This window comes from Struthio camelus, chromosome Z, assembly GCF_040807025.1.
Source record: "Struthio camelus isolate bStrCam1 chromosome Z, bStrCam1.hap1, whole genome shotgun sequence".
NCBI classification, from domain to species: Eukaryota; Metazoa; Chordata; class Aves; order Struthioniformes; family Struthionidae; genus Struthio; species Struthio camelus.
The window spans coordinates 12,176,216-12,196,225 of record NC_090982.1 but is presented as its reverse complement, the minus strand read 5'-3'; the positions used below and the strand labels follow the sequence as shown (position 1 = coordinate 12,196,225).

The 20,010-nt window shown below is 46.7% G+C and overlaps 1 protein-coding gene across 2 annotated transcripts; it reads right to left on the bottom strand.

Moving 5' to 3' along the window:
• Positions 1–1,761: 1,761 nt before the first annotated feature.
• Positions 1,762–19,907, bottom strand: FUT10 (fucosyltransferase 10). 2 transcript variants are annotated; one of them, XM_068928616.1, is made up of 7 exons: positions 15,794–19,907; positions 14,406–14,584; positions 13,258–13,328; positions 12,123–12,335; positions 9,239–9,524; positions 3,753–4,588; positions 1,762–2,008 (listed from the first exon to the last, which is right to left on the bottom strand). In XM_068928616.1, exons 4-7 carry the CDS (start codon positions 12,201–12,203, stop codon positions 1,784–1,786), a joined length of 1,428 nt encoding a protein of 475 aa, XP_068784717.1. In that variant the 5' UTR covers positions 12,204–12,335; positions 13,258–13,328; positions 14,406–14,584; positions 15,794–19,907; the 3' UTR covers positions 1,762–1,783. The 2 variants fall into 2 exon arrangements, with proteins under 2 accessions (XP_068784717.1, XP_068784716.1); XM_068928615.1 differs by having other exon boundaries at positions 16,897–19,907.
• Between the last annotated feature and the right edge of the window lie 103 nt (positions 19,908–20,010).

The following is a 20,010-nucleotide window of genomic DNA, read 5'->3' as shown; positions in this document are numbered from 1 at the left end:
TGAGACGGCAGAATACAACAAAAAAAGAGCTAGCCCCTCTTGCTGCAGATGTTCTGTGCCAGCCTGGGAGAAAAAAAATGGAAAGCAACGGCACACGTTGGGCCACAGGAGCGCTCTATGAGAACGCTACTGGGTTGAAGTCCGGTTCAGGCCCTTGATTTATAAAAGCCTCTAAGCCTCTAAGTTAATGCCACTTTCCTGAAGGACTTCTTTATTTGTAGAGCTTAGCTATCATTTGCATTGTAGAACAATGGGTAAAGAGTTTATTTAAGAGACATCTAAGAGATACTGCATATCATACTGGTAAAACACATGAAAACATTAAAAGTCAACAATTTCCAAGGGGCTGTTCTGTCTGCTTGAAGTTGAGTATGTGCTCACAGAAACAAAGGACAACGCTATATGGCTTATGGTGACATAACTTCTCTGTATTAAAGTAATTAATTTAATTTAAAAGTAATTAAGGATTCACCAGCTATTTGGAGTGCCGGGTAAGCAAATTTCACTGAATTTCCTGGGTAAATACTATTCATACCCTTCCCGCTTTCATCAAACAGTCAAATGCTGGACAGCCATCTTAAAATGGCCTGCTACAAGGAACAAGGGCATGGAAGTTATCACAGAGGTGGAAAGCTGCCTTTCCAAAGGCAAGAACTTTATGTTAGCAGCTGCCTTCACCAGTCTCATCATACGACTGACTCTGCCTGTCTCCGAGTGGCTCCACCCAGGCTATGCCATTCTGCAGCTCCTGCAGATGTGGACTCCTCTGTGGACCGACATTGGAAGAGCTCTGGTGAAAACTCCAGCAGTCTGAATACCAGACAAAGATGTGGCAAGGCTTTGGCAAGTGATGCTCAAGCTCAGCAAGTTTTTTCTTTGACAGATAAAGTAATTTGGAGATTTCTGTGTAGGCTGCTTGCCTATCTCTCCTTGTGCTCTGTGAAGGGTTTTCAACAGCAACAGACCCTCAGTTTTATCCCTGCTCCTTCAAGCACGCAATTCCATGTGATACAAATACTAGTTCATCATCAGAAAGGCCAGAAGGTAAGTCAGACTGAAGCGAGCCCTGCTTCTGGGGAGGGTACGTATTCATGTGCTCTCCTTATTTTTAGCAGAAGACAGCGGGCAATTCTTAGCCAGCATGTTTTTCGTTCAATCTGTCCCTGGACACTAACAGATGGTGCTTCCTTGTGCCAAGCGCTAATGCACTTCACATTGGCACTCTGTGTCAGGACACACAGCCCGCCAAATCTCTCCTAAATCTGCTGATGCCGGGGAAATTGATAAGAAACAGCTACTAAGGGACAGTCCAATACTCCCTCTATCTCTAAAGCAGCACAGAAGCTGCGCCAGTGCAACTGTGTCAGCTGCTCTCCAGCCGGTGGACACCAACGCAAGGATGAAGGAGCTTTGATCGAGGAACACGGGGTCCCAAGGCCATGAACACAGGTATGTATCTAAGGATGGAAGGAGATACCTTTCTTTCATGGGGACTAGACATGTGCTTAAAACTGGGCTTTGATGAACTGGTGCCTCAACGCTCAAACATCTGAACTACGACAACTAATGTAAGTGTATATACGTATTTACGTAAAAACATAGCACAGTGGGGCAATTCTGTTGCTTAGCAATACTCTTGAGTATTATGCCTAGCAAATTTAGCGTTACAGGACAAACGGTCTACTTCCTATGGTTACTAACCCTACATATAATAAGGCCACCTGCAAAAGAAAATTAGATAGAATCCCCTGAGGAGTTCACTCTGTTTTATAGGTTTTTGTGTTTATTCTTTGAACACAAGCATCCAAAATTCTTGAGCTGTAAAATTCGTGTTCCTTTCCACCAGCTGTCTCAGTGCCCAGGCTTCTTTCTTGGACTGCTCAAAGCTCGGTATCCACATCTCTCGGAGTGAAGCCAAGCCCGTGTTTGAAGATGAGAACCAGAAGGCTTCGGGTTTGGGGCAGTTGAGGTGATTAACCTGAGCGTTCCAGCTCCGGGGCAGCCATCCCTGCAATGGAGAGAAGTGAAAGGAAGGGATTATTAGGAACCCTCAAAGAGGGGCTATGTTAGCAAACCATCGAGCAACCTTAGCAACATTTATCTTCCCACTGCAGGCTCCAGCCATGTCTTTGTGGATGTCAGTGGAAAGTGTCTCCCTCAGGTGAGCGGAGCAAGGTCACTCTTGCTGACAAGAATGCCTGAGAGCCAGAATCTCAGCTCGGGTCCAGCTGCAGAAGAACAGCAACAGTTAACCCAAGCTGAAATTCTAAGGCTAGCAGTTTTGCCTTAAATTCCGTTCCCATCATGAAAATCTGTTTTCCTTGTAAATATACATACAGTTCATTGGATGTTTTTAAGGAGAACAAACTAAGCTATGAAGGATGAATCTGGCCAGGACAATAGACTTTCCGGTCTTCACAGCCTCCTTTACTGAAGAGCCACGTAAGCGTGGAAAAGGAACCTCTCCATCTAATCTATTTCACACCTTTCTGTGGTTGTACTCTTAACTCAAAGAGAGTTTGCACCTGTCCAGATTTGCACCTGAATCAGCCAAGACAGCCCGGTTAAATGAAATGCTTACTGATTTTCATTTCCTATGCCTTCAACTCACCTCAATAACTTCAAATACTTTCTTGGTCTCTCTACTAGCAGCTGACCATTTAGAGCACTGCTCAGATCGCCTGTGCAAAAATATGGCCTAATGGTGAAAGACAGCAGTAGGATACTATAACCACTGGTCAGTTCTATTAGGGCACACAAAAATTGTTTTGATCCACAATGACAACTGAACTGACGGAGAGCTCTAAAAAATGGCTGCTGATTCTTGGTACCTAAGCCTGGAAAACTTAAAAGAATGTGGTAATTAAAATGAGTGGCCACCAGACCAGAAGTGCAGGTGGAGTGAGTTTGTTGCTTCAGTTGGAACACAAGCAATGCTATGTTCACACCAGCATAAACCACCTCAGCTAGCAGCCTCAGGAGACTGAGAAGCTCTTGGAGCCTTCAAAATGGTCTTCCAGGGTCATAGCCGAGACCTTTGCAAGACTGCTGGGCCCTTGGTGCTGGGCGCCCTTGTAAGAGAGCCAGTCCCAGGTGGTCTCTATCAGCATAACTTCTAGAACATATAGATCTGGAGAAACAGGTCTATTCTTCTCACAAATGCTCAGCCTGGCTTAAACGTCAGTGTTTAGTCAACAAACGTGGCCACGGGCAATGACATTTTGTTGCCACAGGTTTGCATGCACCCATGCGTACACAGAACCAGAGAGTCAAGGAATATTTACGTTGGGCAGGATCTCCAGAGATCATCTAGTCCAACCCCTTGCTCCAACCAGATCTAGTCGGATCTAGTTGCTCAGGACCATGTCCAGCCAGGTCTTGAATTCGTCTCCAAGGATGCAGATCCCACAGCCTCTCTGGGCAACCTGTTCAGTGGTCATCTGAAGTAAGTCACCAAGTCAGCCTGACAAACACCTCCTCCCTGAACAATTCAAGCCCTCTGCTGAGGTGACCGTCAGCTCAACAGTCAGTGTGAAAGAGCTCCAGTAACACAGCTGTACCAGGAACATAGGCCTTGGCCACGCACGCTCTTCTGCCAAAACCTTTTGGCATGAGGATGCACAACCCAACACTACTGCAATACCAGTGGCTGGAGGCTGTCCACAACTCTCGTAACTAAACTTCCTGGAGCAAATCTGAAGCTAGTGTCATTTTAAAACCTCCCTAAGACACAAGGACAAAGTCACAAATACCTTTTCTTTCCTCCTGATGTTTTCCCACACTCTGTTACACACCATGCACTCAAAGGTGTCAATGTAATTGTCCTGGGTGATATCTTGCACTCCCCACTTGCGTTCCTTCATTGCTGTAAGCAGCCTGGGGTTGGAAATGTCCCCTTTCAGTTTCCATTCAAGGTAGGCCTCATATTCTCGGTCATTCGTATCCAGTGTCTTGATGTAGTGGGCCAGTTCCCGAGGGTGTGAAAACCTAGATACCAAGATTGCACTCTTGTTACTAGGAAGCCAGTCTACAATGCTGGGAGAACCATAGTACACAGGTACTACTCCCAGTTTCAGTGGCCGCCAGAGTTTTTCAGTGATGTAATCTTCACAAATAGCATTTTCAAAAGCAAGAATGAACTTGTATTGTGCCAGTATTTTATAGAAGTTCCCATCATCCATGGCAGATGGATTTCGGAGATGCTGAGGAAGGTCTCTGTTATGCAGACATTCCCCGTAAGAGTCTACTTCAATGTGGCACATCAGCTCACGCACATAGCTGTCCCGGTCAGAAGGAGGGTTGCAATCAGACTGCACATACACAAGTGGTGCAAGCCTCTTCCTCAAGCTGTTCTTCTTCTGCAGGGGGATCATGTACCTCAAGGACTTCAGGACTTCTACACCCTCAAGGTACTGAGTGGTCAGTGGTAGGTGAGAATGACGGCTAAACGTTGCAGTGTGATTGAATAAGGTGATGGCCGGTTCGTGGAAGAGCTTGTAGTTGTTTTTTGGTGACTCTTCGTGGAAAAGGGCCCAGTCGTGATGGCCTTCACGAGGGAGGGGTAGGCTGTCTACAGTGAAGTCAGTCCCTAGACAAAAACAAACAGTGTTTAGGCTGCCCTGAACATAAGTGCAGACGTCATGCTGAAGTATAACGACACGAAAGTTCTTTGAAGAGCTCTGCAAAATGCACTAGGCCAAAACACAGCCTTCTTACATACTTAAGCAGTTTTTGCCTCTTATCCCATTGACTTTACATCAAATACTTATATAATATGGTTATACTCACTTCAGAGAGAAGTATCCTGATGGCTTCTTAGCCCTTGCATTGAAAGCCACAGCAGGATAATAATGCTTTAGACTTTGCATGACCCAAAACAACAGGCACCCATTTTACATTTTACTGAACTTGGTGTTATCATGAACTGTTGTGGATCATTTAAAGCAGGCACTTACCTGGTCAACCCTATCTCTCAAAAAGACAGTTTTGATTTAATATCAGCCCCATAGTCATTGCATTTATGACATTATTAACACATAACACAAAGACTGAGTAACTCATGTGTAGATGAAGGAGTGGTATAATGGATAAAATTGCTGGCAGCAGAAAAATTTGGAGAAGAGGGAATGGCAGTTAACATCAGTAATGGTTTACTTTCAGGTCACATTAGTTGTAAGGCCTCTCACGTCAGAGTCTCACTAGCAATTTCATATTTTAATGCACTCAAAAGGAGACTAAGAAGATGTTCAAGAATCCCTGGTTATGTAAATAACAGAACAGATGGTATTGCCTCTATCCATGATGCTAGCAAAATGGTTAGTGCAGGGCTGATTTTGCTTCTGGTAGCAAAACAACACAAAAGATGCTAAAATATTGAACAGGCTTAAGGAGAAAAATTAAAAGAAGGAAGTCCTGGAAAGTCGTCGTACTGCGGAGACTGTGGAAGCCAATCTATCTAGTTCATCAAAGGGAGAATTAAGAGATGATGCATCACAGCTGCCCAGGAGAACATACAGAAAATAGTTTCTGGCAGAAGATGGCTCCCCAATCTAAAGCCAAAAGTAGAAGAACCATGCCTGAACTCTAAAAACAGACCACTACAGCTGCTTGCACCTCAGTGGGAGGATAGCTAGCCTCCAGAACAACTAAGGAAAGATTTTGGTGGAGTCTTTAGATCAGACCTAGAAGACCTTCCTGAAAGGCTGGTCCGTTCAAAACTTAAAATACTGACTTGTGAATCCGATCCTTTCCCTTCAGGACCGCTGTGCCATACTCATCTGACTAGCCTGACTGCAGATCAAATGTAAAGCTAATAAATCTCCGTCAAGACAATTCTTCAGTGCCCTAGAACTTCAGTAATAAGTGGTTTTGACTTAAGCGTTAGCACTGAATATATGAAAATACGAAACTTTTAGTCAGTTTTGTCAAGCAAAGGAGGCTCATAAACCAAAATAAATAGTGAGGAGCTGATTTGACCACCTTTAGAAAACAGCACAAATTCATTCTCTTTGCACAAACCACTCTACCATCTTGGTCACGCTCCTAACCTTTGGTGCCCTTTTCTACCCTTGACCTCAATCCACCAAAGGAAAAAAAAGAGGAAGCTGACAAATTCTCATACAGCATTTTGATCTAAAAATAATAAATAAAGAAGGAAAAACATGCCAAATGATCTCTGTGGCTCTCCAAGATGACTCCAAGGGTGACCTTACAAAAGAAACAGAGCACTTCACTACTGCAGTGAAGAAGGATGCTAGGAGGCAGCAGCATAAAAGCTTCCTATAAAGGAAGATCCTTCAAGAGCATCAGGTGAAGGTGCTAAAGGCACCAAAGTATTTGACACCAAAGTATTTTTTCCACTAAAGCATGGTCCCAAGCCCACCTGAGAGGACAAAGGACTGTGCCACTAGCTGAAAAATATTATTTGCTTCCTCTGTTTTTGATGTCTGTCTGCTAGTGATGGGAGAAGGCGAGGCAAATTAAACACGATTTAAACTTTCGGAGGAGTAGCTGGTACGGCCCATTTGGTTTAGAGAACACTTTGTTCTCAGTGTTGCCAGGAAGAGAAGCAGCAGTACACACAGATGATAATGAAATGCTGTGGACTGAAACCGCAGTTCTTCAGGTCTCTTGCATGGCTGTTCCCTCCATGAAGCAATATTGAGCGGGGTGGAGACAGGGAAGGAAAACGCACAAAAGAAGAGTGGGACAAAGAAAGGGATAAGATGGAGATAAAAGTGGATCATGTAAACTTACCAACCAAGGAGAATTAGGTAAGGACAAACTTAGAGAAAAATGCATTACAGATAAAAGCACATCAAAATGACTGATTCTCATGTAACACTTAATCAATCTCAGCCCAGCGAGCTGAGACAAAAGCTTTTAAGGATTAAAGGGAAGATAATAACAGCATGTACCTACCCTGCAAGATGAAGAAAATTAATAAGTTTATGAGGGGATAAAGCAGCACAACAGGATTATAATTATGCGCAATTTCAACTTCCAAACTAGTAATTAAGAAATTTTGGATAGTACAGCAAAGAACGACAGATGCTGTCAGGACCAGTTCTGCATCTTTTTCACTCAGGATTCATACTCCAAGGACTCAACTCCCCAACACAAAAGGGCTGGATAGCGCCCCCCCCTTAGAAACAAGATCTCTCAGGCTCTGACAGCAGGGCCCCAGCTCCCCCCAGGTGGCTCAGATCCAGTTCTTCATGACTCAGTTGCCCTCACAAGCAAGAGTCCCTAGCTCATGCTACAGACAAAACTCTGTGACGTATGTGACCTTGAAAAGGTATAGTTTGGAAGCCCTCCCAAAGGGTCTGAAAAATCTAGAAAGTGGATGCCATGTACCACTTCCAGATGGGAGATGGTGGCACTTGACAAAGTCATCACCCACACCTATGGGCTTTCCAGGCAAGGACAATACACAGAGACAAGCTGCTGAAAAGCAGGTGTTGCTAGCAAAGCAGATCTGCTGGAGAACTTCTGTACCCCTTTTTTTTGGTTAATATTCTTTTCAAGTTTTGGACCTTTCATCTCCTGACTAGCTCATAGACAAAATATTACACGAAAATGAAGTACATTCTTTGGAAGGTGAAACCGTGCCCTGCCTCAACCTCAGCATGAGGATGTAGACGCTCAGATTTTCACTCATTACTGCAGAGAGAGATCTGGAACACAAAACTGTGCCTTTCTGCAGCCCTACTGCGAAGTACATCAAGGGCACGGTGTGTATGTATGTTAGAGGGGGAGGTGAAGACAGTTGCAAGTCTTGCTTTCTGCATTTCCTGAGCTAACGAGTGTGTGTGTGTGTGTGTGTGTGTGTGTGTGTGTGTGTGTGTGTGTGTGTGTGTGTGTGTGTGCCTCTGTGTGTGTGCCTGTGTTAAGCTTTTTCGTCTTGATGCAGCATCACTTTTGCCTTTAATATCACTATATGTCTGCAGTTTTTAGCGTTGTGAGATCACTTGTTGTGGTTTAAAAATAATTAGCATTTTTGCATATTTTGACACTTCTCTGTACATTTAATTTCAAATCAGCATGACTAGAAAAAGAAAAAAACTACTAGGAGAGTCTTCTGCCTAATATAAATAGTCCCTTAAAAGTAACTAAGTAAATCATGTCCACAAGGCTGCTAAAAATGTACAGTAATAGTTCTGCTAAGGCTGGAACAGACAAACAGAACTGCTGCCAGAGACCAAAAATATCAGACTTTACAGCTTTCATGTGATGTGAACCTAGCTTTCCTTGTCTTTAACTGGGTCAGCTTCTCATTCGTTTGCGGTTCTTCCTTCTCTTTCACACTTGACCACTGTGTTACCAACAGACAACAGTGACCTACTTGGAGCTCTCAGAAGGCAAGTGACGAGAAGTTTTCAGTTCTATGCTAACAGCTACGTTAAAAGCTCTTCTTTCCTGTGTTTCCAATTCACTTGTATCCAGTCATAGTGAATGAAGATTCAGGACTGTTTTGTTCTGTTTTGTTTCCAGACAAAGGAGCTGAACCTACCAGTCACAGAAAAGCCTCTGTCTTTATTTTTCTGCCTGAAACTCAGTTTTTCTCTGAAAAGCACTGTCTGGGAAACAACAAAATAATCAAAGTTAAAGCCTACTTTTAACAGATGCATCTTGTGAGTTTTGTAGACTCCCTTTACAGCACAAGCCATGGGGAGTTTCTTACGCTGTGCAGCCAGCACAGCTCAGAAATTTGCACTAGCTGCTATCCCTTGTGCAGAATCAATAGTTTCCTTTTAGTAAGTTCCATTTACAGCCTGCTGGCAATCTCTTGGCAGAGAAGGCCGGGGAGTTGCACAGTTACCAGTGGGGGCATCGTTTTAAAACAAAAGACTTGCACAAGCATAACAAGGGCCCCGCAGAACCTCTGCGAGGGGTGACGAGCCAGAAGACTGGAAAAAGCTGGCTTGATCTCAGACTGTCCTTTCAGGATTTGGCAGCTAAAGGGAATGATCTTTTCTGTCAGGAGCAGGGAGCACATGTGATCGGAAAGCAGCAGGAGACACGGCCAGAGTCATCCCACGGTTGTGCGTGGTCACTTTTCCGGGCACCACTGTATTCAAAATGCATCTCTCGATCACTGTGGAGGGTAGTTAGCACCAGACCAAGTCTGACAACTTGAACTGTGTAAGTTTCCTGTTCCTCAGTGATTCCCACCTAGAATATTTAATCTATAAGGGAAATGATGGGACAGGAGGGAAAGTAAGAACCAGCGCCTTACCATAGAACAGAAATGCTCTTGTCATCTGATGGTGCTGGTAGGTCCTGTTGATAGTAAAGAAACAAACATCCTCTCCACATTGACCCAATCTCCCTGTCTCTCCAGTCAGGGGAGACCACCAGAGCAGGACAGGGTAGTGATTTGCATCAGACTCTGTCTTGAAGTCGCTGTGAAGTTCCTGCTTCTTAAACTGAAAAGCATCTCTCTCCTCGGGCTTTAATGGGCCACCCACAAGGCTGGAGATTACTGCTGCCTTCTTCTCTGAATTACCCAGTTCAGTGATCACCTTCAGGGAAAAGAACATAAATAGCAGACAGTGCAACTGTCATTAGCCAGGACTTTATCTTGTCAAATCAGAGTTTGAGTATCAAGCACTAACTAATCCCCCACATGAAGTTTCCGTCAATGCAGTAAGTGGATGCATTTCACTGACTGCAGCCACTGTCCAGGTGACGTTACAGCAGAATAGAGAAGAGCTTCAGCTTGAATTTGTAAGGAGGAGACAAGAAGTACATTTCTGTACAGAGGTATAGCCAGGTCACATATGATTTAACTTCTACTTTCTCCCTGGAAAATCATAAAATAGAGGCTAGCCCTTCAGCAGCCAGGTCTCTTCTGGCTGTAAACAAGCATGAGGTCTTCACATCATTGTGTGGCCTTCTCTGCCTAGCCCACCCCTCATGATTTAAACCTCTGACTGAAGATATCAAACGTAGTTGTAGTCATGTTCCTACAACTTCACGGCCAGCTAGAGGAGAGAAATCCCATCTACATCTGCAGAGAAGGAAAAAGCCTACCGTGAGCCATAACTTGCAGATCAGAAATCCAGTGAGGAACCTTAAAAACTCTCCCCACCCCCCCCCTCGGAAGAAGCCTCTACAACTGCTCACCATCAACCACAAAACAAAAATCCACAAAAACCAGTCCTCAGTAGTTGTGGCGCCCATGAAACCACCACTTTTCTCTACAAGTAGTACCGCTTACAAAAGTGTTCTTGGGCAGAGAAGTCTCTTGAGGGAAGGTAAGCGAAGCAGCAGAAACGGTACAAGTAGGTATTGCTGCAGGATACACAGCAACTGCTCCTAGCTTTAGTGGGGCTAAAACCTTCCTGTTACTGTGCAAACAGTTTTTTTTGTCTGTGCATCTTTATGGGCAGTGCCTAATACCATGCCACAAACAGCTGCAAGAATAACAGCGGGCACTTTCACCCATCCGACAGCTTTGGCTCACAGCACTGACTTTTCAGATGCCTCTGAAGGAGAGTATTGAAAAGTGGGAGAGCGTTGTTTATACTAAGTTGGTTAAAAGCATTTATCTTCCCTGATAGCTTTATTGCTTGTATTCATTTTGCTGTTTGCTGTGTCGTTCGCTCTCACTGTGCAGTAAAATGCAGTGACTGTAACTAGACTAAATAGCCTCTGTGAAACACAGGATACCGGGACAGCACACACAGGACGCTGTGCAGAGTGCAGCTGTACGGAACAATACAGAAAACACTCCCACGCTGGCAAGAGGAGAGGAGACTGGCTGGGGGAAAAGATTCACATGTCTAACAGTTCAGTAAGGTATAACTATACTAATATAGTTCAAATAAGTCTAGAATGACCGCATGTCCCGGTTTCTCCAGGCACGCGCTCCCTTTTTACGTTTATATTCTGCCCTAGCAGAATTTAAGGAGTGTCTGTATTTGTGCAAAATGTCTGGTAGCTCTCTCTGAGCTCCGGGGGACTAAGACATCCCCACTATATCCACAGCTCATGGGGATAAGTCCAGCACAGGGGCACCAGCCCTTTCCAGCAAAAGCCATCAGGATGACCCTGGACAATTGACTGTGCAGTGGACACTCCCAAACATAAACCCAGACAGACAAAAGGCAGCTCTAACCAGGTCCGAACCTGCTGAGCTGTGGAGCTGCAGTGGTGTCACAAACCCTCCCCATAAAGTTGCAGAAGACTTGCTAGCTTTGTTCCCAGGCTAGGGTAGCCACACCACCATGGGATGCTGTGTCAAGGAGCAGAACCAAAATAGACTATTGAGGTGACAGCAACTGTCCTATAGAAGTGGTTCCAATTTAGAGGAGGCAGTTGGCCTGGGAGAGCTGGAGAGCATACACTCCCATCTCGGAAGCTCATCCTGAGGGCTCCACTGGGAGTTATCTGAGTTACTGGCCTCAGCCAGGACCTTGGTTAAGGGCCCAGCCCGAATGCAAAGACTTCTCTAGGACAGATCCTGACCTTCAGATGACTAAAGTCTCCAAAAGTCCCATGACTACAGGCCAAGGCTGTCTCAATTTGTCTAAAATTTGCCCTCTTTTACTTAAAGACTGGACGGCCCTGCCCCAGCCATAAATCAATATGCCTCCACACCGATTTTTCTCTCAGACATCTTTTAACTGACCAGCTGCTGGACTTCCCTATGCCAAGAATGGCCACTGAATCAGGACTTCTGGACAGAGTTCCCATGACTACTTAGTGATGTGCTCAGACTTTCCTTGGCTGTCAGCCACTTTTATATGAAACAGGCCCAGCCTTGCTTTCCCACTCCATGAGTTCAAACACGTGGCCATGAGGAGACAGAGAAGGCAATACTGGATGGAGGCAATGCAACAGGGCATAGCACACTAGTTCTGAGAAACTCCTTCAGCATCAGAGGAGCTGTGCAACAAAGGTGCTCTCATTAACTCTGTGTAATGTCACTTCTGGAGTCAGCTATTACCACTAGGACAACGCTTCTGACAGCATTTCTTTACACAAATTCCTCCTAAAGCAACATCCAGTACAGAAGATGCCTGCTGCCTTTAATGGTCTCTTTGGTCTGCCAGAACTGCATCCTATTTTGTGTGCAATCACATGCAGCCCTCTCTCCCCCTTATCCCTCCCTGTACCTGGAGCGTCGCCACAAGGAAAAAAGCAGCTGTAAAGCAGAAGCAAGATGCCCACAGTTTTCTCCTCTTGATCCTAATCATGCTGCACTGCCAGGCCTGCAGAGCGTCTGAAGGTTGTCAGAGCTAGAAGTCAGGAAGGCCAACTTATCTACAATCTTCGGCCTTTGCTGCGATGCCTTCCCACTCCATCCTCACTCCTCTTCGTGGAGACAGCTGGTGAGAAGGGGACAGCATCAAGACCACTCTTCAAGCTCAGTCATTGACCTTATATCTACAGGTAGCTTTCTGCAGGTGCCAGAAGCACTTTTTGAGCCAGGTATCTACCTTTAGCTCACCAAACGCAACGCAGGGAGCAGCTATTAGACAGACATCTTTGCGTCGAGAACCAAACGGCAGTTAACTCCCATTGGGGAGCAGGTGGGTGTAATTTTTATTACATTTCAGACAGCAAAATGCAAGGAGGTTTCCCACTCTCCCTCCACCCAGCCTGGACTTGGGCTTCCTTGCTAGCAAGGGTCACATATCTTCTCCCTGCACAGCAGGCGGTATGGACAGGGGCTCGTGGCCTGGCTCAGCCTTGCATGGGAAGAGTAGCCATTTTACTGAGTTTCAGGTGGCAAATTGTGCTGCTTTTCAGCAGACTCATAAACAAATAAGTGATGAAGGATTTCCGCTCAGGAGCTTTCCCTGGGCCAGCCCTGAAAGCGCTCTGGAGGAGGAGCACAACTTATCTGGCCTTGGGATTTCTACACAGCAGTGCTGAAAGAGTCTTCCTGAACTTTCTCACACAGAGAAAATAAATATACAGCACACATACACATACGTTCTCCAAACTTAAAATATATTTAAATTTAAACTCCCCTTCCCCTGTAAACTACTTCTATGCTGGTCTGACTCTCCCAGATAACTCTTCCCCTTGCTTGACTCTTCTTTTAGCCTTCACAGAGCCCTACCATTTTTCTGCACACTGGATGCTACTCCCTGAAAATCCCAGCTCTTCACTACAGGAACAGGTGCAAGTTCCGGTTTTAGCTTAGAAAAAGAAGGATGGGAGAAAGGTAAGACCTTAGCTCTCAAGGCAGAGGAGAAAAGTTTGAAAACGTGAGTACTCAGAAAGCAGAAACAAAAACCATACCTTTTTAATACATCGATAATTTTATACATGTCTTGCTTGGAGGTGTGCCTCCTGACACTTAGGCTGGTTTCCTATGAAAAAAAGGTATACGTAATTGTTTTCTCTCTGTATGGCATGTGCCTCTCAGCTCACCCACCCCCATCCCAATCCCAATCAAGAAGTTCAAAAAACCTGACAAAGAGGGCTTGCTCTCAAAGCTGCCAACCACTGACTACCCCGGTGCAGCTGGCACCTTGAGAGAAAAGACTGATCCTGCTTCTGCTTCCATTGCAACCTGAGCATCAACCCTCCCCGCGAATCACCAGAGGAGCCTCTCCAGAAAAACCTCACAAGCAACCATGCTGCGCTGCTTCTGCTCTGCACGGGACAGCTGCATTTGAAGGTTTTGTGTGGGCACCAAGGTCCACTGCTGGCTGTTTTGTGCCTTTGAAATCAGGTAGCATCTTTTAGTCCCTGTATCCTCCATGCGTCCTGCACTACAGCCAAAATGTGAGCACTGGCAGGGGAAGGGGCTGAATTCTGCTCACAGCTATGTTGGTGAAAATCCACCCAGGCGCACGCAGGAGCAGTACCCACAACACTGCACTATGCATGGCAAAAATAAGATTGAAAAAGGTGTTGGGCATTGAAAAACCTCCAGATACAAATGTAGTAATGTTGCCATTTTCAAGCATTTTTCTAGAGGGGGAAACTGCCCACAGCACTGGTGTCTTGTACAAATTGCCTGGGGTAACACGCTAGGTCATGGCTTCGTTCTTGTATTTGCAACACCCAAAGCTCCAAAGCTCAGCACTGTTACCCAACAGTAGGTACTTGCAGGTAAACCTATGCAAAGCTCTGTCCCGCCCCAGCTCAGCTCGCAAAGCCTTCCTGCCACTGCCAGGCTGAGCGGAGGCCCTAGGGATTTAAGGGGGCAGCTGGAAAAATCAGTTGCCTGCCAATCCTTCCAAACTTCCTATCAGATGACCCTGCCGCCTTTCCTTCTCACCCTGCCTCAGTGCATTTCCCTGGACTATGGCAACCCGACAGTGTACTGGGGCTCTCCTCTGCCCGTTTCCCCTTCCTAGTGCTCGACCCGTTTGGTGGCCTGGGGCGAGCATCCTGCGGCACTGCACAAAGCCGCCGAGGCGGGCTGCTTTTCTACTTACCCCGCAAAAATCGCTCCCGCCTTTCGCCACCGTCCCTGTGCTGTTGGCTTTTTTTTTTTTTTTTTGTTCTCCAACTTTCAGTTTGTGCATCTCCTCCGGCCGCGGGCGGAGAGGCGGCGTTTGGCCGGCGGTGCGTGGGGCCCCGCGCAGGGGCGGCGCTTTTCGGGGTCCCGGAGGCTCTGCAGAGGAAAAACCCAGCAGGGGAAGCACACTGACAGTGCCACCACTGCCTCCCCCCCGCCATCCCCTGCTCTTTCTGGAAGTCCCGAGCTGCAAGACCTCACCGAAGAGAAAAAAAAAAAAAAAAAGAAAGAAAGAAAATCCGTTCCTTTCACTGACTGCCATTATTATTAGCATAACTGGGCTTCTGGGGGTTGGAGGAATTTTTTTTTTTTCTTTTCTTCACAACAGCACTGTTGTTTAAACTGGGGCTGTCTTCAAGAGGACTTGGATTCACTGTATCCAGCCAGAAGCTTGTCAGAAAAAGAAACGCGCCAGGGAAGTTGGGAAGCCCTCAAGTGCCTGGTGAGCCCGCTGTGCTTCCCAGAGCAGGCAACCATCCCTCAGGCTCAGAGCTGGGGCAGGCACCCCAAGTACAAAAATGACGGTGCCTGAGACAACCCCTCGCTCCTCATCTTGCAGGGGTGTCCCAGCGAAACTCTGCATAGCAACCAGGAAGCAACCCTGCCCGCCAGGTCTGTGTTTCCAGAGATCAGCCACCTCTCTCTGTGCAGTTTCTGGCGTTCATTCTTTGTACTGAAAGACATTTGCTCTAAAAGGCTGGTTACGCTGGCTCAAGAGAGGTCCTGTATTTATCTATCTGATGCCTACGCAGGTCTATACATATCTACACATACATATCTATCAGATACATGCACACCTGTCCATACATTGTATTCATAAACAAATATCTGATGCCTACACATTTGTCCATACATATCTGCATTTATACACAAACACTGGAAAACACCATATTTCATGCCTCAAAGGTTGAAGGAAAAAATGGACAAGAACAAGAAATCAAAAATTCAACAGCTCTCCCTCTCCCCTCCAAAAAAGAAAAAGTCCAGCTCTGTATTGCAGGGATTGGGGGACTCCTGGGAGTGGGCAGTGAGGAGAGGGGCACAGCGCACACCTGCAGAGCGAGGGAGGCGTGGGGGGAGTGGAAACTGGAAGAACCCTCGGGCAGCATGGAGCGAGCCTGAAGCACAGCGGTGAAACAGATCAGTGAACTCATGTATACAAATGCTATGCACACAGCTTATCAGCTTATGCCGCGGTGGGCCATGCCTGCAGCCTTCCTGCCAGGTGAAAAGGGTGCAAGCCTCACTGACAACCTGCCAGCTGAGTCCAGCCCTCCAGAGCAGCTGCAGTGGCCCATGGCCTACCCTCCTCCGCAAGCCCCTCGGATGCAGGTAGGGAAAAGACTGCCAGTAAGAAGGCAGCCAGCTCCTCACATCACCTCTTCTCACAACGCTCCTGTCTCCCTCCCTTTTTGGCATGTGCAGGGATTGCCTGCCTGCAATCCTGGAAGCACTCCTGGGGCTGAGGGTCCTGGGCGACAGAGAAACAGGAGAAGGAATAGCTGTCCAGAGACAAGGAGGAGGCAACAAGTAGCAGCTTTGGCCAGGACGCAGAGGGTGAGGAAGGCAGCCGGGGCTATGCCCAGGCTAACACAGATACATAGAGACTCCCTGAGGGACAACAGCTAGGTCACTTTGATTTTGCCTCCAGCTTTGCCGGGCGCCCTGCCCCTTCTCTGCCCCTTTCTTCCTCCATCCTTTCCCACAGCTATGCCGATGGCAGCCCTCCAGAGAAGGGCCCCCTCTTGCTGCACATACTGCACCACGGAGCTCTGATTTCCCTCCGGGTTACGAGGCTCCCCTCAATGCAAACAATAGTAATTGTCACTGCCCTGCTCAGACATGAACAAGAATTTATTCTCCACTCCTTGTTCAGAGCTTTATCCTAGCTCTTGTCCTATTTGTGGTTTCTTCTTCCCCAAAGTCCCAGCTGCTGGAATCATATTTTTAAGTAGAAGCTTCAGGTAGGGTTTTGTTATCCTTTGTAAAGTGTGGTGACAGATATTAAAACTGTAACAAAAGTGCACTCTCTGCTGACTCTGAGCCAGCAGGTATGTAACAAGAACCTCCAAATAGTGTTGTGTAAGGCAGACTCCTACTGAGGCAGGCTCATGCTTTTCAGGCCTGGCTAATATTTTTAGAGTGCTTCAGGCTGACATGACCGAAGCTAGCATGCTGGGAGCAGACCACAGCTCAGTAAGTTAATCTGAGCAGCTGGGGACCGATCAGAAGCCTTTTGCAGCTTATGGAAGAATTTGCCTCAATCCCATCAAGTTTTGGTCTGGTTTCTCACTTTAAAACTCGGTTAAACTCACAGCTTTCAAGCATCCTCACTTGTTCTTGTAAAGGCACAATTCCTTTGTAACGAGTTTAAGCCTCCTGGCAATGGGCTTGCTTTTCTGACTTACCTCAAGGAGCCCTCAGAAGCAATCCACAGACCCCAGCAATCCACAACGGCAGCATGAAAAGGCAGAAGCTGGTCCTGACAGCAGCAGGATGGCTACAACTGTTGTCCATTCTCAGACCAGCTAAATACAGGGAAGCCTACTGTTGTTTCTTGTCCTGCTATGCCACTCTGAGGAAACATGCTCCTACTGCAGGATCTGGCCTGTCTGTAATCCATGTTGAATAGCTGGCAAAAGCGATGCTGGTGTGAGCAACGACGCTGAACACCATCCGGTCAGCACGTGTTAGTTCGGAAGGAAGCGTGATCAAGGACACAAATTGTCGCTCAAACAACAGAGCTAATAAACCAGATTTGCTAGAGATCTGCAACTCAAGGGTGCTCTGCCCACGGAGAGTCCTTGGCCTCTAATAGGCTCACAATACCGCTTTTCCCTCTACAGGTCAGTAACAGCACCTTTCTGCACTTGCACTTACAAGGCAAAATTTACTGCCTGAAGAGATTTCTGCCTCTCATTCAAACGCGCATACTGCGTTCACCAGTTATTACAGGGGAAACACAGGACCAGCTGCATGGTCACCTAAGACCCATTAGCCAAAACGTAAAAACCCTGCCATCCTTATTCCCAGCAGCAGCTGTCAATGGCATGGCACTTTCACTTTTAATGCAGCACACAGTCGCTTAAACTCTTAGCAAAACTGAGAAATGGGCAATTTACTTATATTACCATACAAAAGATGGTAACACCATGAATGAGCTCCTCCTTTTCCGAGCAAACAATGGAAACTCCTTTGCTTAGTTTTTTTCTTTTAAAGGACTGGCACTGATAGAGACCAACTATCAAAGAAGTCTCCTTACTCTCTTGATTACTCTGGCTACATAGCAAAAATATCCACTTTATAATTTTCTTGCTCTTCTCTTACACTGGCAATCTGCAATCTTCGTCATTTCAATCACTTTTATCACCATGTCATCTTCTATTATCAGTCAGGTCACCCAGCAGCTCTACTACACTGATCAATATTTCTGTCATTACATAAACCTTTACTTGTACTTCCTTGATACAAGTCTGAGCTAAAAATCTAGAAGAGTAATCCTTCTCATGCCATTTTCTCCTACTGCTTTTCTGATTCTTTTTTGGCTCTCTCTTTCCTGGTTGGTGGGGGAGCTCTGCACCGTTAGGCTGTTTTTAACGACTTTGTCTTTTTAAATTATTTTATGCAATTTTTTCTGCATCCCTGTGATCATTTTTGTAGCGTTTCCTCTGCTTTGTGTGCAATTTTAACATTCCTTATTTTCTCTTTATGGCTGTTTTGGTTCCTTCCCCCTTTTTTCAAATGTTCTGCATTTCAGGATTTGTTGGATGCTACTACTGGATACTTTCTGTCTCTAATAATGTTTTACTGTGTTTCCTTTCTGTTCTATCCATAGTTCTCTAGTTCAAAACACCCCTTCAGTATATCGTTAAGGAGTTTTTTTGGTCCATCGTTCGAGTCCATATTACTGTAGTACCGAGATGCACTAAGCAAGATCTGCACTTCAAACAGTCACACAGGCAGAGACAACTCATGTGCCTATGTGCACCACTAACATAAACAAGGCAGACAAAAGACAGAGAGGAAAGGAAAGCACAGAGATCAAGTGACTTCCCAAAGGAGAGGCAGTAGAAGAACCTGAGGCCTTAATTCTTCATTCTCCTGGCTGTTACGTTGTGACCTGCAGCCCTTCATCTACACTCCCTTGTTGTCGCTCCGGTACAACTTTTCTTCCTGTAAATTTACTGGAAAGCAGGTGGCCTGCCTACAGCCCTTTCAACTCATGCACTTCAGAACTAAAGACCCCAGCACTTTCCACCGCAGGTGGAGTGATCGCCCACCTCCCCGTCAATACATCAGAGATACAGACAGGCACACAGCCCTTACTACACAGGAGCTCTGCCAGCTTCAACTCTCCCCTCTCTAAAGCACCTCAACGTGCCCTGGATTACAAGCCTTGGACACCAGGCCAGCTGCTTCAGCTAAGGGCTATCCTCCCCAGAGCTGCTCTGCCCCACTGGCCAGCACCACTGCACAGGATCTCCTGACTTCTCTACTTCCACCTACTGGTTTCAACTGCTTCCAAACTTCTTTCTAATTCCATCTTTTGCAGAGACTAGATTCCTCAGTCCTGCCCTATCAGAAACTTCAGTCCAGCATTGGATTTGTGAGTTTCCCTGCGTGAAGAAATACAGATGAGAGTGGTGACCTGTGCCTGAAGTGCCTTAACTTCAGGCCATGCAAAGGCCATGCTGTTTGCAGGTCTGTAACCTTTCACCGCAGCTGCTGTAGCAGTGTTTTCTCAGAGCCTCGGGAGCAGTTTTCCCTTGTGTTCCCACAGTGTTTTTCTGGTGCTGTTGGACTCATGGCCTTGCACCTGCAATCCCCGATACTGGTGTTATGGCAGTTTCTCACGGGAAGCAGCTACCACTGGCGTGAAAAATGCCTCCCTTTCCTTCACTTCTTGTTTCGTAGATTTTAGTTTGTACTAGTGCAGATTTTTCGTTGCAGCGGAGCGAACCAAGCGTAACACCAAACGCAGTAAATAGTAGTTATTTAAACAGTTGACAAATACTGCCTAATTACACACGTGCCCAGAGATTTGACAGCCACTATGCAACTGTGACATGCAATGCACGGTCCTGAGGAAAACCATACTGCGCTAGGGGAAAAGTATAGCTCCTGGGCAACCTGCTGTAAGCAACGCTGCCTGAGCAGAGGCGTTGGACGGGATGATCTCCAGAGGCGCCCTCCGACCTCAACCCTCCTGCCACCGCGTGAAAATCACCATCATCGCTTCGACGCTCGCCACCTGCTCCACCGGGGAGAGGCCAGCGCAGGGGAGGAGGCTTCGCCCGCAGCTGCTATAGCCTCTGCTGACACATCTCGGCGTGCACGACCCTGCCTCAGGTTCCTGCCTACAGCAACGGCCGCGCAGGCGAGGGCAAGACGCCCAGGCCGCGGCCCCGGCCCCCGCAGCCACCCGAGCCGCGCTGCTCCCTCCTTCCCCCCCCCCCCCCCGCTCGGCACCAGCCGTTTTCCTGCTCTTTCTCGCCCGCTGCCGGCCGCACACGCTCTTCCCG

What these genes read in the sequence shown, in the direction of transcription:
- FUT10 (XM_068928616.1), bottom strand. Translation starts at nt 12,203, where the DNA reads ATGATTAGGATCAAGAGGAGAAAACTGTGGGCATCTTGCTTCTGCTTT. An exon ending in TCCTTGTGGCGACGCTCCAG is followed by an intron (nt 9,525 to 12,122) that starts GTACAGGGAGGG and finishes TTTTCCCTGAAG; the next exon opens with GTGATCACTGAACTGGGTAA. An exon ending in AAGAGCATTTCTGTTCTATG is followed by an intron (nt 4,589 to 9,238) that starts GTAAGGCGCTGG and finishes GTTTTTGTCTAG; the next exon opens with GGACTGACTTCACTGTAGAC.